This window comes from Dendrobates tinctorius, unplaced genomic scaffold (assembly GCF_039654945.1).
Source record: "Dendrobates tinctorius isolate UK_male_01 unplaced genomic scaffold, ASM3965494v1 ptg000015l, whole genome shotgun sequence".
Taxonomy (NCBI): Eukaryota; Metazoa; Chordata; class Amphibia; order Anura; family Dendrobatidae; genus Dendrobates; species Dendrobates tinctorius.
The window spans coordinates 35,064,682-35,083,555 of record NW_027361683.1 but is presented as its reverse complement, the minus strand read 5'-3'; the positions used below and the strand labels follow the sequence as shown (position 1 = coordinate 35,083,555).

General features: G+C 44.5%; 1 protein-coding gene across 2 annotated transcripts in view; it reads right to left on the bottom strand.

Moving 5' to 3' along the window:
- Window positions 1–4,951: 4,951 nt before the first annotated feature.
- Window positions 4,952–18,874, bottom strand: part of LOC141076139 (uncharacterized) — a 71,319-nt gene continuing 57,396 nt past the window's right edge. For both annotated transcript variants that reach the window (XM_073563465.1, XM_073563473.1), the window contains exons 5-6: window positions 8,159–8,206; window positions 4,952–6,985 (exon numbers count right to left, since the gene is read on the bottom strand). In XM_073563465.1, the coding sequence (XP_073419566.1) occupies window positions 6,052–6,985; window positions 8,159–8,206 (982 nt within the window). In that variant the 3' untranslated portion in view covers window positions 4,952–6,051. The remainder of the gene's footprint in view (window positions 6,986–8,158; window positions 8,207–18,874) is intronic.

Sequence of the window (18,874 nt, the reverse complement as noted above, 5' to 3'; positions counted from 1 at the left end):
TTTGGACACACCTGCCAAACTAATTTGCACAGGTATTTGCAATTGCTTTCAGTGATATAAAGAGCCCTGACACACATCACCATCATTGAGTTTAAATGACAAACAAAAAAATTCAAACCTTATCACTCCTAAACTTTTTGCATAATAATTTGGAACACAGTGTATTTTACTGGTCAGGGACGTCCTAGTCAGAGATGGCCTGCATCAGCTGTTCAGATGCCTGTTTGAAGGTCAGTTCTTCCGGCACATTCTCCTCACCTCCAGAGGGACAGCCTTTACATTGAGCTTGTGGAGGATTATTTCTAAGAGACCGTGCACTTTCAGAGAGGTCGGGTCTGGCAAACTCTTTCAACTTTTCTGCCGCTGCTGATCCTTTAGACCGATTCATGTGACACAGCAGGATGACTAGAGGTGTATACTCTAGGGGTTTTCCCCCTCCAGTTATAAGCACAGCAGGGCTAGCATTAAGTAATTATATCTCAGGGGTAGCTTCCACGCAGGGGGGGTCACATAGATTAATAAGCGCAGTATCGATGAGGCTTCTTGTGGCCAGGGGAGGGGGAGAGACAAGCAGCCCCTGCAAAGACAGCAGCGGTGGGGGGAGCAGAGGTCCCCACAGTAATGGCTCCAGCAGGCAGGTGGGTCTATTAGTAAGAGGGGGAAACGATGGGCCCAATTTTCCAGGGCACTCACCTCATATCCCCTAAGTCTTTCAGATATAGGCCACTGCAGCGGTGAAGGCTGGACGCCGCAGCTCTCACTGACAGAGCACGCGTCTAAGGCCGGTTTCACATTCACGCTTTTGAGCGCAGCGACGGCCTGCGCCCGTTTGCCGCTAAGCCCCGCCCCGCCTCCACCAGTATCTCCGCCTCCGGGCGCATGACGTTGCATGCGTCATGCGTCCCCTATCTTCATCACAGAGGGCGCAGGCCGTGCGCAGTCTGCGTTTGGCGGCGCATGCGTCCTTTTGACGGTGCGCCAAGCAGCGCCAAACGCAACCTGTTGCATTTTGGTTGTGCTCGGCGCACCGTCAAAAGGACGCATGCGCCGCCAAACGCAGACTGTGCGCAGACTGCGCCCTCTGTGATGAAGATAGGGGACGCATGACGCATGCAACGTCATGCGCCCGGAGGCGGAGATACTGGTGGAGGCGGGGCAGGGAGCGGGGCTTAGCGGCGGCCGTGCGCAGGCCGTCGCTGCGCTCAAAAGCGCGAATGTGAAACCGGCCTTAGATGGACGCCACCTCATGCAGGCCCCGCCATCCGTCCCAGTCTCCGGCCACCAGAGCCGCTCTATGTCCTCCCGCGGGGGTCCCGAATGCCGCCAGATATGTCTCAGTAAGATCTGGTGCAGGATAAAGACAGGATATGCAGGAGCTCCCTCAGCGTGCATCCTCTCTCCTCGGCTACATAGCCACGCCCCCCAACCAACATCTTTTGCGGGATGATTTACCCTCTTATGAGTTTCATAATCCTGTCCTTTGTTTCAATTGACATCTCTCGTGTTGGAGCCATGATTCATGTCAGTCCACTTGGTGCAACAGCTCTCCAAGGTGTGCGCATTCCTTTTTAGATGCAGACTAACGAGCAGATCTAATTTGATGCAGGTGTTAGTTTTGGGAATGAAAATTTACAGGGTGATTCCATAGTTTTTTCCTCAGAATTGAGTGATTCCATAATTTTTTCCCTATGCTTGGTTTAAAAGAGTAACCATTACTGACTACCACATTTTTAGCTCTTGATTTCTTTTAGTGTTTCTTAAAGCTAGAAAGTTGCCATTTGAATTGACTTTAGTTTTGTGCCATGTCTGTGATCTGCTTTTTTTTCTACAAAACTAAACAACTGAATGAACATCCTCCAAGGCCGGTGATTCCATAATTTTTGCCAGGGGTTGTAGGTACTAGATTATGAGAAAACCCTTTCCCTTTCAATAGCACCCTCTCAAATTCTACACCGTCAGATGTAAACTGGACACTCATGGATGGAAGATTGGTCCTTGGGAGAGATCAGGGAGTTCCAGAAGAACCCATGGGTTGGCGGACATCCCCCTCAGCCAGGAAAACCACGGCCTTTTGGGCCAATAGGGGGTGATTAAGATAACACGTGCCCTGTCCTCCCGGATCTTCCTCAACACCAATGGAATTAGGGCTTTCTGGGGAAAGGCATATGCCAGATTGAAGTCCCATGGAATTAACAGCACATCTACCGCTTACGGACATTCTCTAGGGTTTAGAGAGCAGAAGCGATGCACATTCCCGTTTTCCCTGGTGGCAAAGAGGTCTATGTCCAGACATCCACACTTAAAACAGTCTTTATCCGGATTGTGTATAACACCCATTTTTCCTGCCCAAGTTGGTTGCGGATTAGGAAGTCCGCCTTGATGTTCTCTTTTCCGCTTAGGCCTCTTTCACACTTCCGTTTTTCACAATCAGTCAAGATCCGCCAAGTTTTGAAAAAAGCGGATCCGTTTTTTCCCCCATTGACTTTCATTATTGGCGGATCCTGACTGATTGCCGTCCGTTGCATCCGTTTTTTTGAGGATCCGCTGCGATGCTAGTGTCAGTCAACAACCTCAAAGATTTCAAAACGGAGCTTGCAACGTTTTTTTTCTCCGGCGGATCCTCCACACACTGAATTAACCCCAAATTCTGTCTGGGTGCCGGAGAAGAAGACGAAAAAAAAACATTCTCTCTCTCTCTCCTTCCCAGCCAGCGTTTCCTTTAAATTTCGTCATTTTCAGGATCCGTCTCAAAACGGATCCTGTGTCATCCGTTCACATCAGTTGAGAACGGATCCGCTTGTCCGCCTTTTTGGCGGATTATAACTGATGCAAAAAACTGAAGTGTGAAAGAGGCCTTATGTGCAGGGAGGTTAACGAACGCGGATGAGCTTCGGCCAGCTGAAATAACCCAGTAGGGACATAGGGAGCCGTCTTATTGCTAGCTCCACTGTCAATAACTTTCAGGTTAGACGAACCACCACTCACACCTTGTCCATCTCCCCTGGACAATCACCTCCTCCAAATGAGCCCCCCCAACCAGTGGGGCTAGTATCTGTAGTGACAATCCGGGAAATATGGTTTATCCAGGGAATCCCTCTGGACAAGTTTGGTAAATTTAACCACTAAAGAAGGGACTGTATCAAAGAAGGGAACAGAGACTTTTCCTTCTAGGCACCCTCTAAGCCGGTGGTCGTTACATAATACTTTCCACGGTAAGGCCTAGTACACATAGCGTTATGGCAGTCCATTTAACGGATTGCGTTACAAAGTGGCATTAACGAGATGTAACGCATTTGTTAATGCTGCCATAATGCAGCGCATCGCTAACGCATGTCATGAACTAGCGATGTGCCGTCATTCTGTGACGGACCCGCGGACGCAGTCTGCAGCGTTCGAGTCCGTCACTGCTAATGCAGATGGAGCATCTGCGCTAACGCGATCAAAATGAGTAGCGTTAGTGCAGTCCGTTTAACGCATGCGTTGCACTGACTGCTCCAACGCAACGTGAACCTAGCCTAAGGCCCTAGTATGGAATTGGGCCCACCGGACAGCCAGAATAAAGGAAGTAAGAAATGGGAGAAAACATGGTGGTTGTTCTGTGCTGCTGAATTACTGCAAGTCCAGACGTATTAATAATTGTGGTTTTATTCATAATAAATTCTGAATAAAACCACAATTATTAATACGTCTGGACTTGCAATGATTCAGTAGCACAGAACAACCACGTTTTCTCCAATATCTAACGGTTGGTCTTGTTGGACCCGTGGATCTGCTGCATTAAATCTCAATGCTTTATATCAGCTACGTCTGGTGAGTGCAGTCATATTGTATTGGGCACTTGTATCTCCGATAAGACCCTATTTTTGCGCTATTTCCTCCAGCAGCTTTCATAACATACAGGTAGTGAGTGACCCAAAAAGAGACACTGCCCTCCTAAGGGACATAGATGGATTGTCCACTGCCTTCAAAACTTGATGCTGAATACCTTCTAATTTGGCACCAAACTCCTATACACTCCTGCGTCTCAGAATCTAGCACAAGACCTAGGAATTCCAGCACCTTCAGGGGTTGCAAACATCACTTTTTGATATCCAAAAGCCACCCCAACCCTTCTAGCATGGACATAACAGCTTTCAATTGAGTAGTACAGTGCAGGACCAAACTGCCTACTATTAAAAAGTCATCTAAAAAGGGGACCATCGCAACATCCTGTTCATGGAGATGTGCCATGATCTCTGTGACCCCTTGGTGAAGGCCCATGGGGCAATGGCGAGACCAAACGGGAGGGCTTTAAACTGGAAAGGTCTAACCATACCCCCCGCCCCCCTAGTGCCACTGCCACTCTAAGGAACCGATGGTGATCTGCATTTGTATAGGTAAGTGGTAGTATGCGTCCTTAAGATCCAACACTACCATAAAGCAGTTTTTGAAGAGCAATTTTATTGCCGATCTAACAGACTCCATGTTAAAGGGGCTCACTATCAGGAACGCGGTCATACCGTTTAGATTAGTAATGGTCCGAAAGGAACCGTCCGTTTTTTTTAATCAGAAAGATGTGGAGTAAAACCCCCTACTCCTCTTTCTGACACAGGAACCTCCACCAAGACCGCCTTGCGCCATAGCTCCAGGACTTCTGACCCCAGGGCCTCCTGTTCCACAGCTGAGGAACAAGCAGCTAATCCCCACTGCTCCTGCCAGGGACTGTTGAAGTGAATTATGACTCATACAGGTAAAATGTATCTCGTTTCTACATAGTGTTTAGAAAGATTCAGCTAGTCAGATTTTAATTACATGATCGCATAGACCTAATGGAAAAGAGAAGAATTAACTGGGTAGAAGGGCAAAATGAGCAGTTGTAAGTACACAGTGTTTTGTAAGATGATACATGATTATTGCAATATGTTAAGAGGATAAAAACTTTGATGGGAGTGCTTCTTTATTAGACAAAAAAAAAGGCAAAATTGTTGTTTATTTCCATTTTCTACAAAGAAAAGGTAAAGAATTAATCAAGTTATACGTACACCAAAAAAGGAGATGTAAAAATGAAAAACTGTGGAGTCACAAAGGACAAATGGCAAGTGGTGAAAGCTTTCTGTATTCTGGACAACCATTTTAATGAAGGCCTATCTTAATTTTGTGTTGCAGTGGCGTCTTTGATAATTGTGTATGAATGGCAACTTCTATTTGGAAAAAGGAAAGACCGTATGCACTTTAAACAATAGGAACCTGAAGTTACTACCCCGTTATGGCACTGAAGAAAAAAATTGTTTTTATTCAAACTGAAAAATTATGAATTTAAAAAAAAAAAAAACCCAAACAATAAATCGAGAAAGCATTAAGCGAAAAACACTTGACACAAGCACAAGAATTTAAATAAGCGAGTTACAGTTTTTTTTTTCTTTTAAAAAAGTCATCTGTTAACAGACACGGCTCTTTTTCACTAAGAAAATCAAACAAGATACCCTGCAAAAGGAAGTGAATGAGTGCATTGGTACTGTCTGGTCTGTCTGCTAACAGGTGTTCTTTAAATAACAAAGACTCTTTATTAAAATCTCCACAATATTTTAGGGTAGTATTTTCCAGAAATCAACTTTAATACTCAACAGTTGTGTAATTAACAATAAAGGGGTTTCCTAGACAGATACTGATGGCATATTGCTAAGATCACTAAACAAAGTGGCAGCTCATCTAGTTCTCTTTAGAGAGCATGTTTGACCCTGTGATGTCAATGCCAGAATTGAGGCAATGTTACATTTTTCCAATGAGTAGAAACAATGAGGCATTGGCCATCTTTTTCCACTGAATTCAGTATGGGACACCTCAAGATGGACAGATTTGCTGGAGGCTGGTTCTCCTCTCCTGTAGAATTCAGTGGACAGTAAATGCGCAAAGCAATATGCCATGAATGGTAATCATAGGAGCACCCTTAGAAGTACACAAAACATTACTCTACTAACTTGTCACACTGAAGAGGTTCGAATTTCTGAAATATAAAACATTAACATAAGGTGCAGAGAGCAACTCTGTTTAATAAAGAGAACCAGAAAAATGTCAAGGGTCTGCAAGGGAGGCCAATCGGGATCGTTGTTTGGGGGAAGAGTTAACTGATGAGGATTCGTCATCCGTGTCATCTGTGGGGACAACGTCTGCGGCAAGGGCATCATATTCATTATCTTCTCTGCACAGAGTCACACCATACTGAACTTCCTTTTCACTGCTGCTGCTCCGATCCTCATGGCTAAGTTTCGGATTTCTCTCTATGCTCTGACTGCGGCTTTTTTTACCATTTCTTTCTACCTCTTTGTGACTTTTGCTTCTTTCTTTGCTTTGAATGTAGCCATCCTTGTCGCTGCCATTTCTCTCTGATTCATTGCTTAGACTCCTGTCTCTGCTTCTTTTGCTATATTTCTCTCTTCTATCTCTGCTCTGGCTTCCGTCCCTACTCTTTATATCCCTGCTGCTACTTCTATTCCGTCTATCCTTGCTTCTGCTTTTGTCCCTATCTTTTGTTTTATTTCTGTCCATTTTTTCCTTACTGTGACTTCTTTGTCGATCATTGCTCATACTTCTTTCCCTTTTAACAAGTTCCTTTTCTGGGCTGCTTTCTTGACTACCATTCTCTTCCTGGTCACTAATTTGATCTTGTACTCCCTTGCTAACACTCCGTTCACTACTTTTGAAGACCCTTTCCTTACTGGGACTCCTGCTTTGACTTGTGCTCTTCTTTTGTTCTGTACTAGGGCTTTTGCTAGCTCTATTTTTTCTAGATTGGCTGAGGCTCCTGCTCCTGTTTTTACTCCTTTTGACTCGATCATCACTGTAGCTGTGACTTTCTTCCCTCTTCCTTACACTTCTGCTACTCATGCTTCGGTCTTGAGTCTGACTCCTGCTATCCCTCCTACCCTTGCTTGCACTTCTGCTTTGTCTCCTGTCTCTGCTGCGACTCCTGCTTCTCCGGGGTTGTCGCTTGCTTCTACTACGCGATCTGTAAATTAAGGGGAAACGAATGGAGAGCGTAGAGATTAGTACAATCACAACTCAAATCAACAAAATAAATGTAACGCTCTCACTAACATTAATCTAGGTGTTAGACATGAAGATGTAACAATACTTAGTAAAACATTATGCTAACCATAAAGCTCATGATATACTGAATGAGCTTAAAGCAAGTGAGAAAAACTCAAAAGGGGTATTCCAAGCTCCAAAATTCTATCAATATGTGTTAGGTATAACAGTAATATTAACAAATCCCTTGAATTAGAAACGTAGTACAGTTCTTCTGATTCGCTATATCACTTAGCCCATGTGCAGGGCATTGCAGTCGCTTAGATATCCATGGTTACGACCACTGTGACTATATACATGGCAATAACCATGGATACCTAAGCTACAGAAATGTCTGCACATGGGTTAAGCTATTAGAAGAACTAGGCTACATCTCGATTTTGGAGGTATTTGCTAATATTATTATTACACCTACTACATATTGGGACTTAGGGATGGGAATACCCCTTTAAGCGTTTGTTAGGATTTTGGACAAACCCTCCTCTCTGCTTAATAGTGACAGTAACAGTGTGTTAGAACCAGCTTCAGACATCTGGCTTTACAGCGCATTCCTCGGAGATATTAAACAGTAGGTTTTCCCTGCTGAAGTTATCTGCCTAAAGGGCCCGTAACACACTGCGATATCGCTAGCAATATCGCTATAATGTCACTGGTTTTGTGACGCAGCAGCGATATTGCTAGCGATATCGCTACATGTGATACTTGCCTCCGACCGGCTCACCCGCTGGTTATCGCTGATGGCGCGAGAACGTCCTGGACCATTTCTCGTCGTCAGCTACCTGCTGGGCCTCCTGCTGTGGCGACTAGCGACACGTGGACGCGGGCGGGAGGACGTCTTCATCGCCTCGTCTGACAGGTAAGTAGCGACCGCTGCTATGTCGCTGGTGAGATCTGCCTGTTTGGCAGCTCACTAGCGACCACTTAGCGAAGCACCAGCGATCCTGACCTCGTCATATCGTTGTCGGGATCGCTGGTGCATCGCTAAGTGTAACGGTACCCTAAGTTTCCCTTGCAAACACAATTTGCTTGTGAAACATCATGGTGATCCAACCTTGCAGCAGTACCAACATACTAATACAACATAAAACCCTACCTTGATTGAGAGTGGCTGCTTTTAAATGACCGAGATCTGAAATTTGACCTAAAAAAAAAAAAAAAACAAGAAGTAAATGCAGTATTTTAAATTTCATATTTGTAACGGGAAAACTATTATAGTCATAAGCAATATCGAACGTATTGGTGAAATGGTTGGCGCTCCAAATACTGCACTCTAAAACCATCTGGACACTCATTTGACAGGTAGGTCCGTTTTTGTGAGGAGCTGACGTGGCATTGTGATTGTGCTAGGCAGAATGGGTGCTGCAGCGTTTCAGAGTCAAACATGCCTGAGATCATACAGCCAGTAGCCAGAGTCTGATACACGCTGCTCGTGGGTCGGGAAACTAGTATCAGCTGTCAGGTTCACTGTAATAATAGGCCGATCATGTATTATGTATGGCTGAATGAAACGCTCTAGTTAGACTAAAGTTTAATGGTGAATTGTATGTTGTATTTCCAAAATTACATAAACAAAAAAAAAAAAAATTTCATATATATTTTCACCGCTAAATACGCTGACAGTGTCACTTTGAAAATATATTGCTTTACTTATCTTGTGCTGACCTGACCTAGTGTTAAAGAGAACCCGTCACCAAGGAAATACAGTACAATCTGCAGGCCCTGTGTTATAGAGAAGGGGGAGTTAAGCAGATGGTTATATAGATTTGTCAGAAAAGATCTAATGTAACTTGTCATTTAGTCATTACTTCCTCTGCTCTTTCTGGGATTTTTTGTCTGCTGGGTTGTCCTATCAGTGACTGACAGCTATCTCTGTATGCACTCTTACACAAAGGAAGCTGTCAGTCATTGATAGGACCACACACTGGACCAAAATCCCAGAATGAGCAGCAAATAACATGATTAATAATACACAAGTTATACAGGGTCTATTCTCACAAAACTACACTGCTCAAAAACATAAAGGGAACACTTAAACACAATGTAAGTCAATCACACTTCTGTGAAATTAACCTGTCCAGCTATGAAGCAACAACTTCATGTATGTAGAAATTATAGGTAATTAGCAAGACAACCCCTATGAAAGGAGTGGTTCTGCAGGGGATGACCACAGACCATTTCTCTGTTCTCATCTTTTTTGGTCACTTGTGCATTTTATCATTGATCTCATCTCTAGAGGTACTGTACAGTAGCATAAGGCAGTGTATACAACCCACAGAAGTTGCTCACGTAGTGCAGCTCATCCAGGATGGCACATCAATGCGAGCTGTGGCAAGAAGGGTAGCTGTCTCTGTCAACATAGTGTTCAGTGCATGGAGCAGATACCAGGAGACAGGCCAGTACACCAGGAAATGTGGAGGGCCCTGTAGGAGGGAAACAACCCAGCAGCAAGACCACTATCTCCTCCTTTGTGCAAGGACGATCAGGAGCAGTGCCAGAGCCCCCAAAAATTACCATTAGGCAACTAACAACCATGTGTCTACTCAAACTGTTAGAAATAGACTCCATAAGGGTGGTCCTTAAGTGTGTGTTGTGCTTACAGCCCAACACTGTGTAGGGCGATTGATATTTACCAGAGAACATCAAGATTGGCAGATTAGACATTGGCGCCCTGCAGCAGGTTCACATTGAGCACACGTGACAGAGCCTGGAGACGCCATGGAGAAAGTTCTGCTGCCTGCAGCATCCTCCAGCATGACAGGTTTGGCAGTGGACCAGTGATGGAGGGGGGAGGCATTTGTACGGAGGGCCGCATAGCCCTCCGTGCGCTAGCCAGAGGTACGCTGACTGCCATTAGGTATCGGATGAGATCCTCAGACCCATTGTGAGACCATATGCAGGTGCAGTGGGCCCTGGGTTCCTTCTGATGCATGACAATGCTAGGCCACATGTGGTTGAACTGTGTCAGCAGTTCCGGCACGATGGAAGCAATGATGTTATGGACTGGCCTGCCAGTTCCCCAGACCTGAATCCAAATCGAGCACATCTGGGACATCATGTGTTGTCCCATCCACCAACGCCACGTTGCACCACAGACTGTCCAGGAGTTGACTGATTCTCTAATCCAGGTCTGGGAAAAGATCCCTCAGGAGAACATCCGCCGCCTCATTAGGACCATGCTCAGGTGTTATAGGGAGGTCATGCATATTATTACTGAGCATCATTTCCTTGTCTTGAGGCATTTCCACTGAAGTTGGATCAGCCTGTAAATTGATTTTCCACTTTGATTGTGAGCAACATTCCAAATCCAGACCTCCATGGGATACTAGTTTTGATTTACATTGATCATTTATTGGTCTCAATGCATTCCACTTTGCAATTAATAAAGATTTGCAAATGCAATATTTAATTCAGTGAGATCTAGGATGTGGTATTTTTTTGTTCCCGTTATTTTTTTGAGCAGTGTATACGGTATATATCAATCTGCTTAGCTCCCCCTGCTCTATAACATGGGGCCTGCAGATTGGACTGCATTTGGATGGTGAAAGGTTCCCTTTAATGTATCCTAGTCTAGACCTTGATGAGCACGTATCATTTCCATGACACTATCCATTCTATTTTAGAAACCGCTAACCTTATAAATGTAAACACTTTTCTAAATATAAGATTTCAAGGAATGTAACAAAATTGATGATACACATTATTAAACATTTTTCTAAATACTTCTATATAGCAAGGTATTCTTTATATACTGCGCTCTGGCAGGAGTTTAAAGATGGCAATTGCCAGGACATGCAGTAGGATGGAAGCACGAGATAGATTTACGCCCTGCGCTAAGGGTAGTTTCACATTTGCGTTTAAGGCCGCAGCGGTGGCCTGCGTACGGCCGCCGCTACGCCCCGCCTCCGGCGGTAGCTCCGCCTCCGGTCGCATGACGCTGCATGCGTCCTGCGTCCCCTACCTTTAGCACTGGGGACGCAGGCCGTGCGCAGGTATGCGTTTGGCGGCGCATGCGTCCTTTTGACGCTGCGCCGACCAGCGCCAAACGCAACCTGTAGCAATTTGGTGCGCTCGGCGCAGCGTCAAAAGGACGCATGTGCCGCCAAACGCATGCCTGCGCACGGCCAGCGTCCCCAGTGCTAAAGATAGGGGACGCAGGACGCATGCAGCGTCTTGCGACCGTAGGCGGAGCTACCGGCGGAGGCGCGGCAGGGGGCGGGGCTTAGCGGCGGCCGTGCGCAGGCCGCCGCTGCGGCCTTAAACGCAAATGTGAAACTACACTAAACCTGTCAGGCTGACTGAGGTGGACGTTCATTCTCAGTCAGCTAAAGAAAGGTGTTTATCTTCTCATTTAGTACATTCTTCTCAGTGTCCTGTCAGGTTGACTGAACAGAGGATTGTGTATTCACGATGCCTGAGAGGGCGCTGCTCTGACCTGACCTCCATCTCTTGCCTCACACAGCCCTTCCTGAAATCTAGGATGGGTTCTCATTGATGGTAGCTGCCATCTAGGAATCCTGACAGAGTGCAGTAGATGAAAAATAAATTTTGCTATATAAAAGGTATTTAGGACAATGTTTAATATTTAACTGTGCATTATTTAGTTTAGCACATTTATCCCCTTTAAGTAAAAAAAAAATAAAAAATAATATCTTAATTGTCCCGAGATCCCACCAATTGCTAAAACAAAGGAATAGAAGCCAAATGCTGCATTTGTCTTTGTCAGACTTAAGTCCTTAACTATCTGTGATGTATATTTTCATCTGGGCCCATTCTATACATGGCTGATAGATGCTCGCTTTGTTACACAGTCAGCATCTATCACGAACAGCAATGACTGGAGTGAATTCTGACCGCTTTTGTTTAACTATTCTAACACAGCTCTCTATCACCGACAACATTAAAATGTCCGTTTGGCCTCCCATCAGCCCTTCGTGACTAGATTAAGGCAAAACCTATGGGTTATCATGGCAGTCAAAGGGCCTACATGAATGTCCCCTATGGCTGCCATCGTAATATATATATATATATATATATATATATATATATATATATATATATATATATATATATATATATATGGAAGTATGATCTATCGAAATATAAAATGACTTAAACTGAACATTAAACACTGAAAAGAATAAAAAAAAGGCAACAAGAAGTGATCAGAATGTTGTATGACCAAAATAACATGCCCTGACAGTTCAGTTGATTGAGAATTAGAAAAAAAACAAAAAACCATATGGGTCTTAGATGGCATCGCCATTATTGTACTGACCTGGAGAATCATATTGCCATTTCATTTTTAACATACAATGAATGGCGGAAAAGCAAAACCCAGAAGACAATAACAGAATTGCATTTTTTTCAGCATTTCATCCTATTGGATATTTTTTTTCCATTTTATAGTACATTATATGGTAAATTAAATGATGTCATTCAAAACTACAACTTGTTCAGCAAAAAAATAAAAAGTAAATGGAAACTCATATGGCTATGTTGACGGAAAAAAACAAACCAAAAAAAAAGTTAGAGCTCTTGAAAGAACAGGAGGCAAAAAACAAAAAAAAAAAAATCACCAAGTCTTGAAAGGGATAATGGAATGTTTATGAAGCCTTTTTTAAAGTTCACAGAAGCTTAAAAAGTAAATTTGCCCTAACAAGGGGCCTCTGTGCTCTGAAGGCTTGTGAATACCTTTCTCAGGTAGAAAGATAATTATCACTTCTGGGCTACTTTTATTTTTTTGGCATAAAAGTATTTCCAGAAGCTCAGAAAAGAAAAGCTGAGTGCTGCCCCTTTGCTTTTAGACCATCAAACAAGGTAAACGAAGTTACGCCATAAACTGTTCAGCCTTTATTACTGCATAATAGCAAATAGATTAAAAAACACTTAAAAAGAGATACAAGTCCAATACGTCCTTACAAGGCAAGTATGTACATACACCACCATATGGCAAAAAGTCACCATGAAAAATAACATAAGTGTAACACATATAGCCTAGTGCAACATAAATATGGCTAGCAAAGTAGTAATGTAATATATAGGTGTAACACATATAGCCTAGTGCAACATAAATATGTCTAACAAAGTAGTGATGTAATGCTGCTATGCACTAATGGTATTCATATGTGTGGACTATAAAGAGTATAGTACTGAGAAAATAGCCCTCATACACCTGATATAGTATATGATAGACTATATATCAAAGGGCCATGCAGCATATGTAGCTGTAAATTCCATAAATAATCACAAACGGTAGCACCTAGATATACATCTCAGTAGACCAGGTAATAAGCAACTACAATTAAATACATACATAATGCATAGAATTAAAGCTCACAGATGAAAAATATCACATACAAAATGCATACACACAGTCAAAGCTAATAGGTGTGAATATCACAGATGGCAAATAGAGGTAGCATCCAGCCAAGAAATACTTGTGCTGACAACGTGAACAACAGCCTATTTAAAATGATATAGCGTAGTGGCAAATAAGCCGGATTACTTACCGGTAATGCTCTGTTAAATGAGTCCACGACAGCACCCACTGGAGGTATCGGATCCGCCCCATTTGGAACAGGAAACCCTACAGAAAGATAAAAGGGGGTGGTCTGCCTTTCCTCCTCAGTTTTGCATTTCAGAATACCAGGAGGACCGCCAAGGGTTGGACAATGTCTTTCCATCTCTAACTTTACTTATTCATCTTTAGCAGATATATTCTATTATTGATATCTTAGCAGGGAGGGAAGTGAGCGGGTGCTGTCGTGGACTCATTAAAAGAACATTACCGGTAAGTAATCTGGCATTTTACCCTTCACGACAGCACCCACTAGAGAGATTCCAGAGACCATCACCTGGGTGGGACCACCGCGCCAAGGACAGTCCTGCCAAAACTTAGGTCAGAAGTTGATGAAAGGTCAAGTCTATAGTGATTATAGAAGGTAGAAGGAGTTGACCAAATTGCTGCCTTACATATGGCTTCAATTGGGACGTCTCCCCTCTCGGGCCAGGAGGTTACCACTGCTCTAGTGGAGTGTGCTCTGATGTTCTACGGAGGATCTTCATCTTTTGCGGAGCAAGCTAAGCAAATGACATCCCTGATCCATCGTGAAACGGTGCTCTTCGTGACTCCGTACCCTGTTTTACAGCCCTGAACAGATATGAACAGAGCCCTACACTGCCTCCAGCTCCTGGACCTCTCAATATATTTTAGGACAGCTCTTCTAACATCCAAGGTGTGGAATTTCCCCTCCTCCTTGTGGAGGGATCTCCAAAGAAGGTCGGGAGAAGTATCTCTTAGGATCTATGGAATTTTGTTGATACCTTAGGCAGGTATGAGGGGTCTGGTTTTAATATTAACCTATCCTGGTATATCTGAAAAAAAGGGTGGGTCTATGGATAGGGCTTGGATATCACTCACTCGCCTAGCAGACGTTAGTGCCACTAAGAGAGCCGTCTTGAGTGACAAGCATTTCAGGGATATTGTGTCTATTGGCTCAAAGAGTTCCTCCATCAGGGCGTCTAAAACCAGATTTAAGTCCCATGCAGGGACTGCAGGTATGTGAACCGGAGTTATCCGTTCGCAAGCTGTAATAAATCGTGATATCCACTTATCTCCTGCTATATTATGGCCATACAGTGCCCCTAATGCGGACACTTGTACTTTCAGCGTGTTTACCGCCAGGCCCAAGTCCTTCCCTTTCTGTAGAAATTCCAAGATAGGAGCTATCGGAACTTCTGTGGTATGAGGCGCTATATGAAACTGCAGGAATTTCTTCCATATCCTTGTATAAATTTGGGTAGTGGACTGCTTCCTGCTCTGTAGGAGCATAGCAATTAGTGTTTCAGAAAACCCTCTTGATCTTAGTAGCTGCCTTTCAAATTCCACGCCGTCAAGTGCAAGCTGTCCACTTGGGGGTGGAAAAAAGGGCCTTGGGAGAGTAGGTTGGGAATCGAAGGGAGAACCCAAGGATCTGTCACCGACATGATTTGTAGCCATGAAAACCACGGTCTCTTGGGCCAGAATGGTGCTATCAAGATTACTCTCGCCTTGTCCTCTCTGATCTTCCGAATGACCTGTGGTAGAATTATCGGAGGGTAGGCATATTCCAGGTCGAATTTCCATGAGGCCTGGAAGGCATCCAGTATGTCTGAATGATCTGACGGAGACAGGGAAGCAAATGTTTTTATTTGTCTGTTCTCTTTTGTGGCAAAGAGGTCCACCTGAGGTTGCCCCCATAGAGCTACTATGTCCTTGAAGACTCGGTGATTGAGGCACCATTCCCCTTGCCGAAGTGTGCGTTGGCTTAAGAAGTCTGTTCTCTCTCCTGACATGAAGGGCCGAGAGGGACAACAAATAATTTTCGGCTAAGTTTAAGATTTTTGCCGCAGAAGACATCAGAGTCTCAGATCGAGTACCTCCCTGTCTGTTTATGTAGGCCACTGTAGTGGTGTTGTCCGATAAGATCCTGACATGCTTCTGTTGGAGCTGTGGAAGAAAATGGTGTAGACCATAATATACAGCCGTCAGTTCTTTCAAATTAGATGAGTAGCCCAGTTCATCTCTATTCCACCTTCCTTGACAAAAGCTAATCCCCATATGGGCTCCCCAGCCGTGGGGGCTAGCGTCGGTGGTTAGGATACAATACAAGATGGTACTATAACCCATGGGACTCCTGTGGACAGATGGTTATCATCTAGCCACCACTCTAGAGATGCCAAGACCTCCTGTGTTAAGGTTATCTTGCTCTCAAGGTGACCACTAGGTCACCTGTCCTCTTGGAGGATCTGATGCTGCAGTGTGCGGATGTGACCATGGGCCCACCGGACTGCCGGGGGCACAAGAAGTGAGCGACCCTAATAGCGACATTGCCCTCTCAGAGACATACGTGGTCTACTTATGGCTGCCTCAACTTTCTCTTTTATGAGCGCAATCTTTACCTGAGGGAGTAGACATCTCTGGGTTGTGGAGTCTAACTGTAACCCTAAGAACATCTGAAGGGAATGCGGAACAAGTCTGGACTTCTGGAAGTTGATGATCCAGCCTAGATCCTGCAAAGACGAGACCGCGTCAGCGACACGTCTGGTACACTGGGTTAACGAGTTCCCGATAATTAGGAAGTCATCTAGGTAAGGCACGATTAGGGTGTCTTTCTGAGGAAGAAAGGCCATTACCTCTGCCATCACCTTGGTGAAGATTCTTGGCGCCGTAGAGAGGCAGAAAGGCATGGCCGCATACTGAAAATGACGGATCTTGCCTTCGAATACCATAGCGACCCTTAGGTACCTTTGGTATCTATCATGAATAGGAAGATGATAGTAAGCATCTTTCAAGTCAATCCCCGCCATTACAGTTTGGAAAGAGAAGCTTTATAGTGGATCTAATTGATTCCATTTTGAACTTATAATTTTTTATAAATGTATTAAGCTTCCTCAAGTTTATAATTGTCCTAAACGAACCATCTGGCTTGGAAATTAAAAATAAAGGAGAGTAGAACCCTCTACCCTCTTGTCCCTCTGGGACTTCTACAAAAACTCCTTTGGACAGTAGGCTCCGAATCTCAACTTCGAGGGCCTTTTGTTGAACTATAGAGTTAAGGCGGGTTATGATAAAGAAATCATAAAGGATTTGAAGGAATTCTATTTTCATTCCCTCTTTAATTATACTTCGAATCCATGGACTTGAAGTTATTTGTTCCCATTTTGAAGCAAAACATTTTAGTCTACCTCCCACTGGAAGGACCGATTTTTTAGTATTTATTTTCCTTTCAGAATGTTGAACCCCTAAACATGCTACCCTTTTGCTTTTCTTCCTTTCTGGGCCATCTATTTGATCTATCCACTTGTCTCCTTCTTCCAAACGGTCACCTTTTAAAGGTTTTCCTGTAGAAAGGAATAGAAGAATCAGGGAAGGCCTTCTTCCTTTCTTTCGCTTTTGCGAGTATGTCATCTAGTATGTCATTCCCAAAGAGAAACTCACCCTCGCACGGGGTTGCGCAAATCTTAGATTTTGATTGCGCGTCCCCCTTCCAGCTCTTCATCCATAGTGCCCGCCTGGCGTTGTTTACCAGACCAGCTGACCTAGCTGCTAGCCGCAGAATGTCTGCCGATGCATCGGCCATGAAGGCTGCCGCCCCTCTAATTAACGGAATAGCGGCCCGTAGTTTTTCTCTAGACACCTTCTCGATTTGTTGATCCAATTGATCCAACCATACAAGCATAGACCTGTCGGTGCATGTGCTAGCTACTGCTGGCTTAAAAATGCCTGTGGTAGACTCCCAAGACCTTTTCAATGATGACTTCACTTTACGGTCTAGCGGGTCCGCCAATAAACCTGCGTCCTCTACCGGAAGAGTGGACTGCTTCGAGGTAGAGGCTACAACGGCATCAACCTTTGGAACTTTGGTCCATTTTAATAGCTCGTCATCGCTAAATGGATACTTCCTCTTTGAGGCCGATGGGAGAAAACCTCTTTGATCGTGTTTTTCCCACTCTCTCTTTATTAGGGCCTTAAAGGGAATCTGTCACCCCTTTTTGAGATATCATATAATGATATCATTCAATTGTGTGTCACATAAGGATTCTCTTAGTACTTTTGCTTCCCCCTGACCCCACACCTTTCATGCATAAATACCTTTTTTTATATCGCAAGAAGAAATGCATAGAGCAAGATAGAGAGGGGGGGGAGCAGGTGAATAAGCCCCGCCCATCGGACCGGACCACGGCAGTTTATATACATCTGAACCGATATTAAAAAAAAAAAAATTAATGCATAAAAGGTGCGGGGTCAGGGGGAAACAAAAGTATGTGACACACAATTGAATGATATGATTATATGATATCTCAAAAAAGGGGTGACAGATTCCCTTTAACTGCCGGTATTTCTGGAAACGCTCTCCTTTTCTTTTCCGCCAACCCTGCAAACATTATTTCTTATGCGGTTTGGACGCCCCTTGTCTCCTCACACACCATAGTGTTCCTCACAGATTTGAGTTATCCACACTATCCAGGGGAAAACATGATCGTTCCTCAATGTCTGATGATGACGATGATGTGGACAATGATGCGAGTGAGGAATCAGAGATTATCCCCTGTTCTTCCTCTGATTCTGAGCTGAGGGTCACTTGTTTTTTGCTCCTAGTTTCTGAGGGAGTACTGGCCCGGGTGATAGCCTGTATTTCTTCTCTAATTATGGCCTGAATGTCCTTTGATGACACTGCCGACCCTTGTCTAGTCTCTCTGGTGCATTGCTTAGAGCTTTTTGGGGTAGGAGTCATTCTTTATGTTTGGATTTCTCCTTTTTCTTCGCCTGGAAGAGGGGAGATATGGGGGTGGGGGGAGAGGTTAGCTTAATAGGCAGAGTATATATATTTCACACTCACCCAGTGAAGCTATTATTACCGGATCAGATGGCTGAGATCCTGTCCTAGGTCTTGACTCTCCCACCTTGCCCCTGCGAGCGGTGTCTGTCCTGGTAGCGCGGTCCCTGGAGGAGCTGCCCCCCACAGAGTCACCTGCTGGAGCGTGTACTTCCGTTGGAGATGACATGGCTCCTTGCCGCTATGCTGCGGCGATGGTTTAAATAGATCTTTTTCCCCTCCTTTTTTTTTTCCTCTGGAAGTCGCTCCTCCTCCCGGGTTTACTGCGCATGCGCCGTCACTCTCCTCAGCAACCATGCCGCAAAGTTCACCCATTACTTTCGGGGCCTAGGAGCAGCTGCGCCGGCCGGCTACCGCGCCGCCTTAGTATGCGGCCCGCACTTCTCCCCACGCTGCCGCCACCGCTGCCCTTATTCCTTCTTCACGCCACC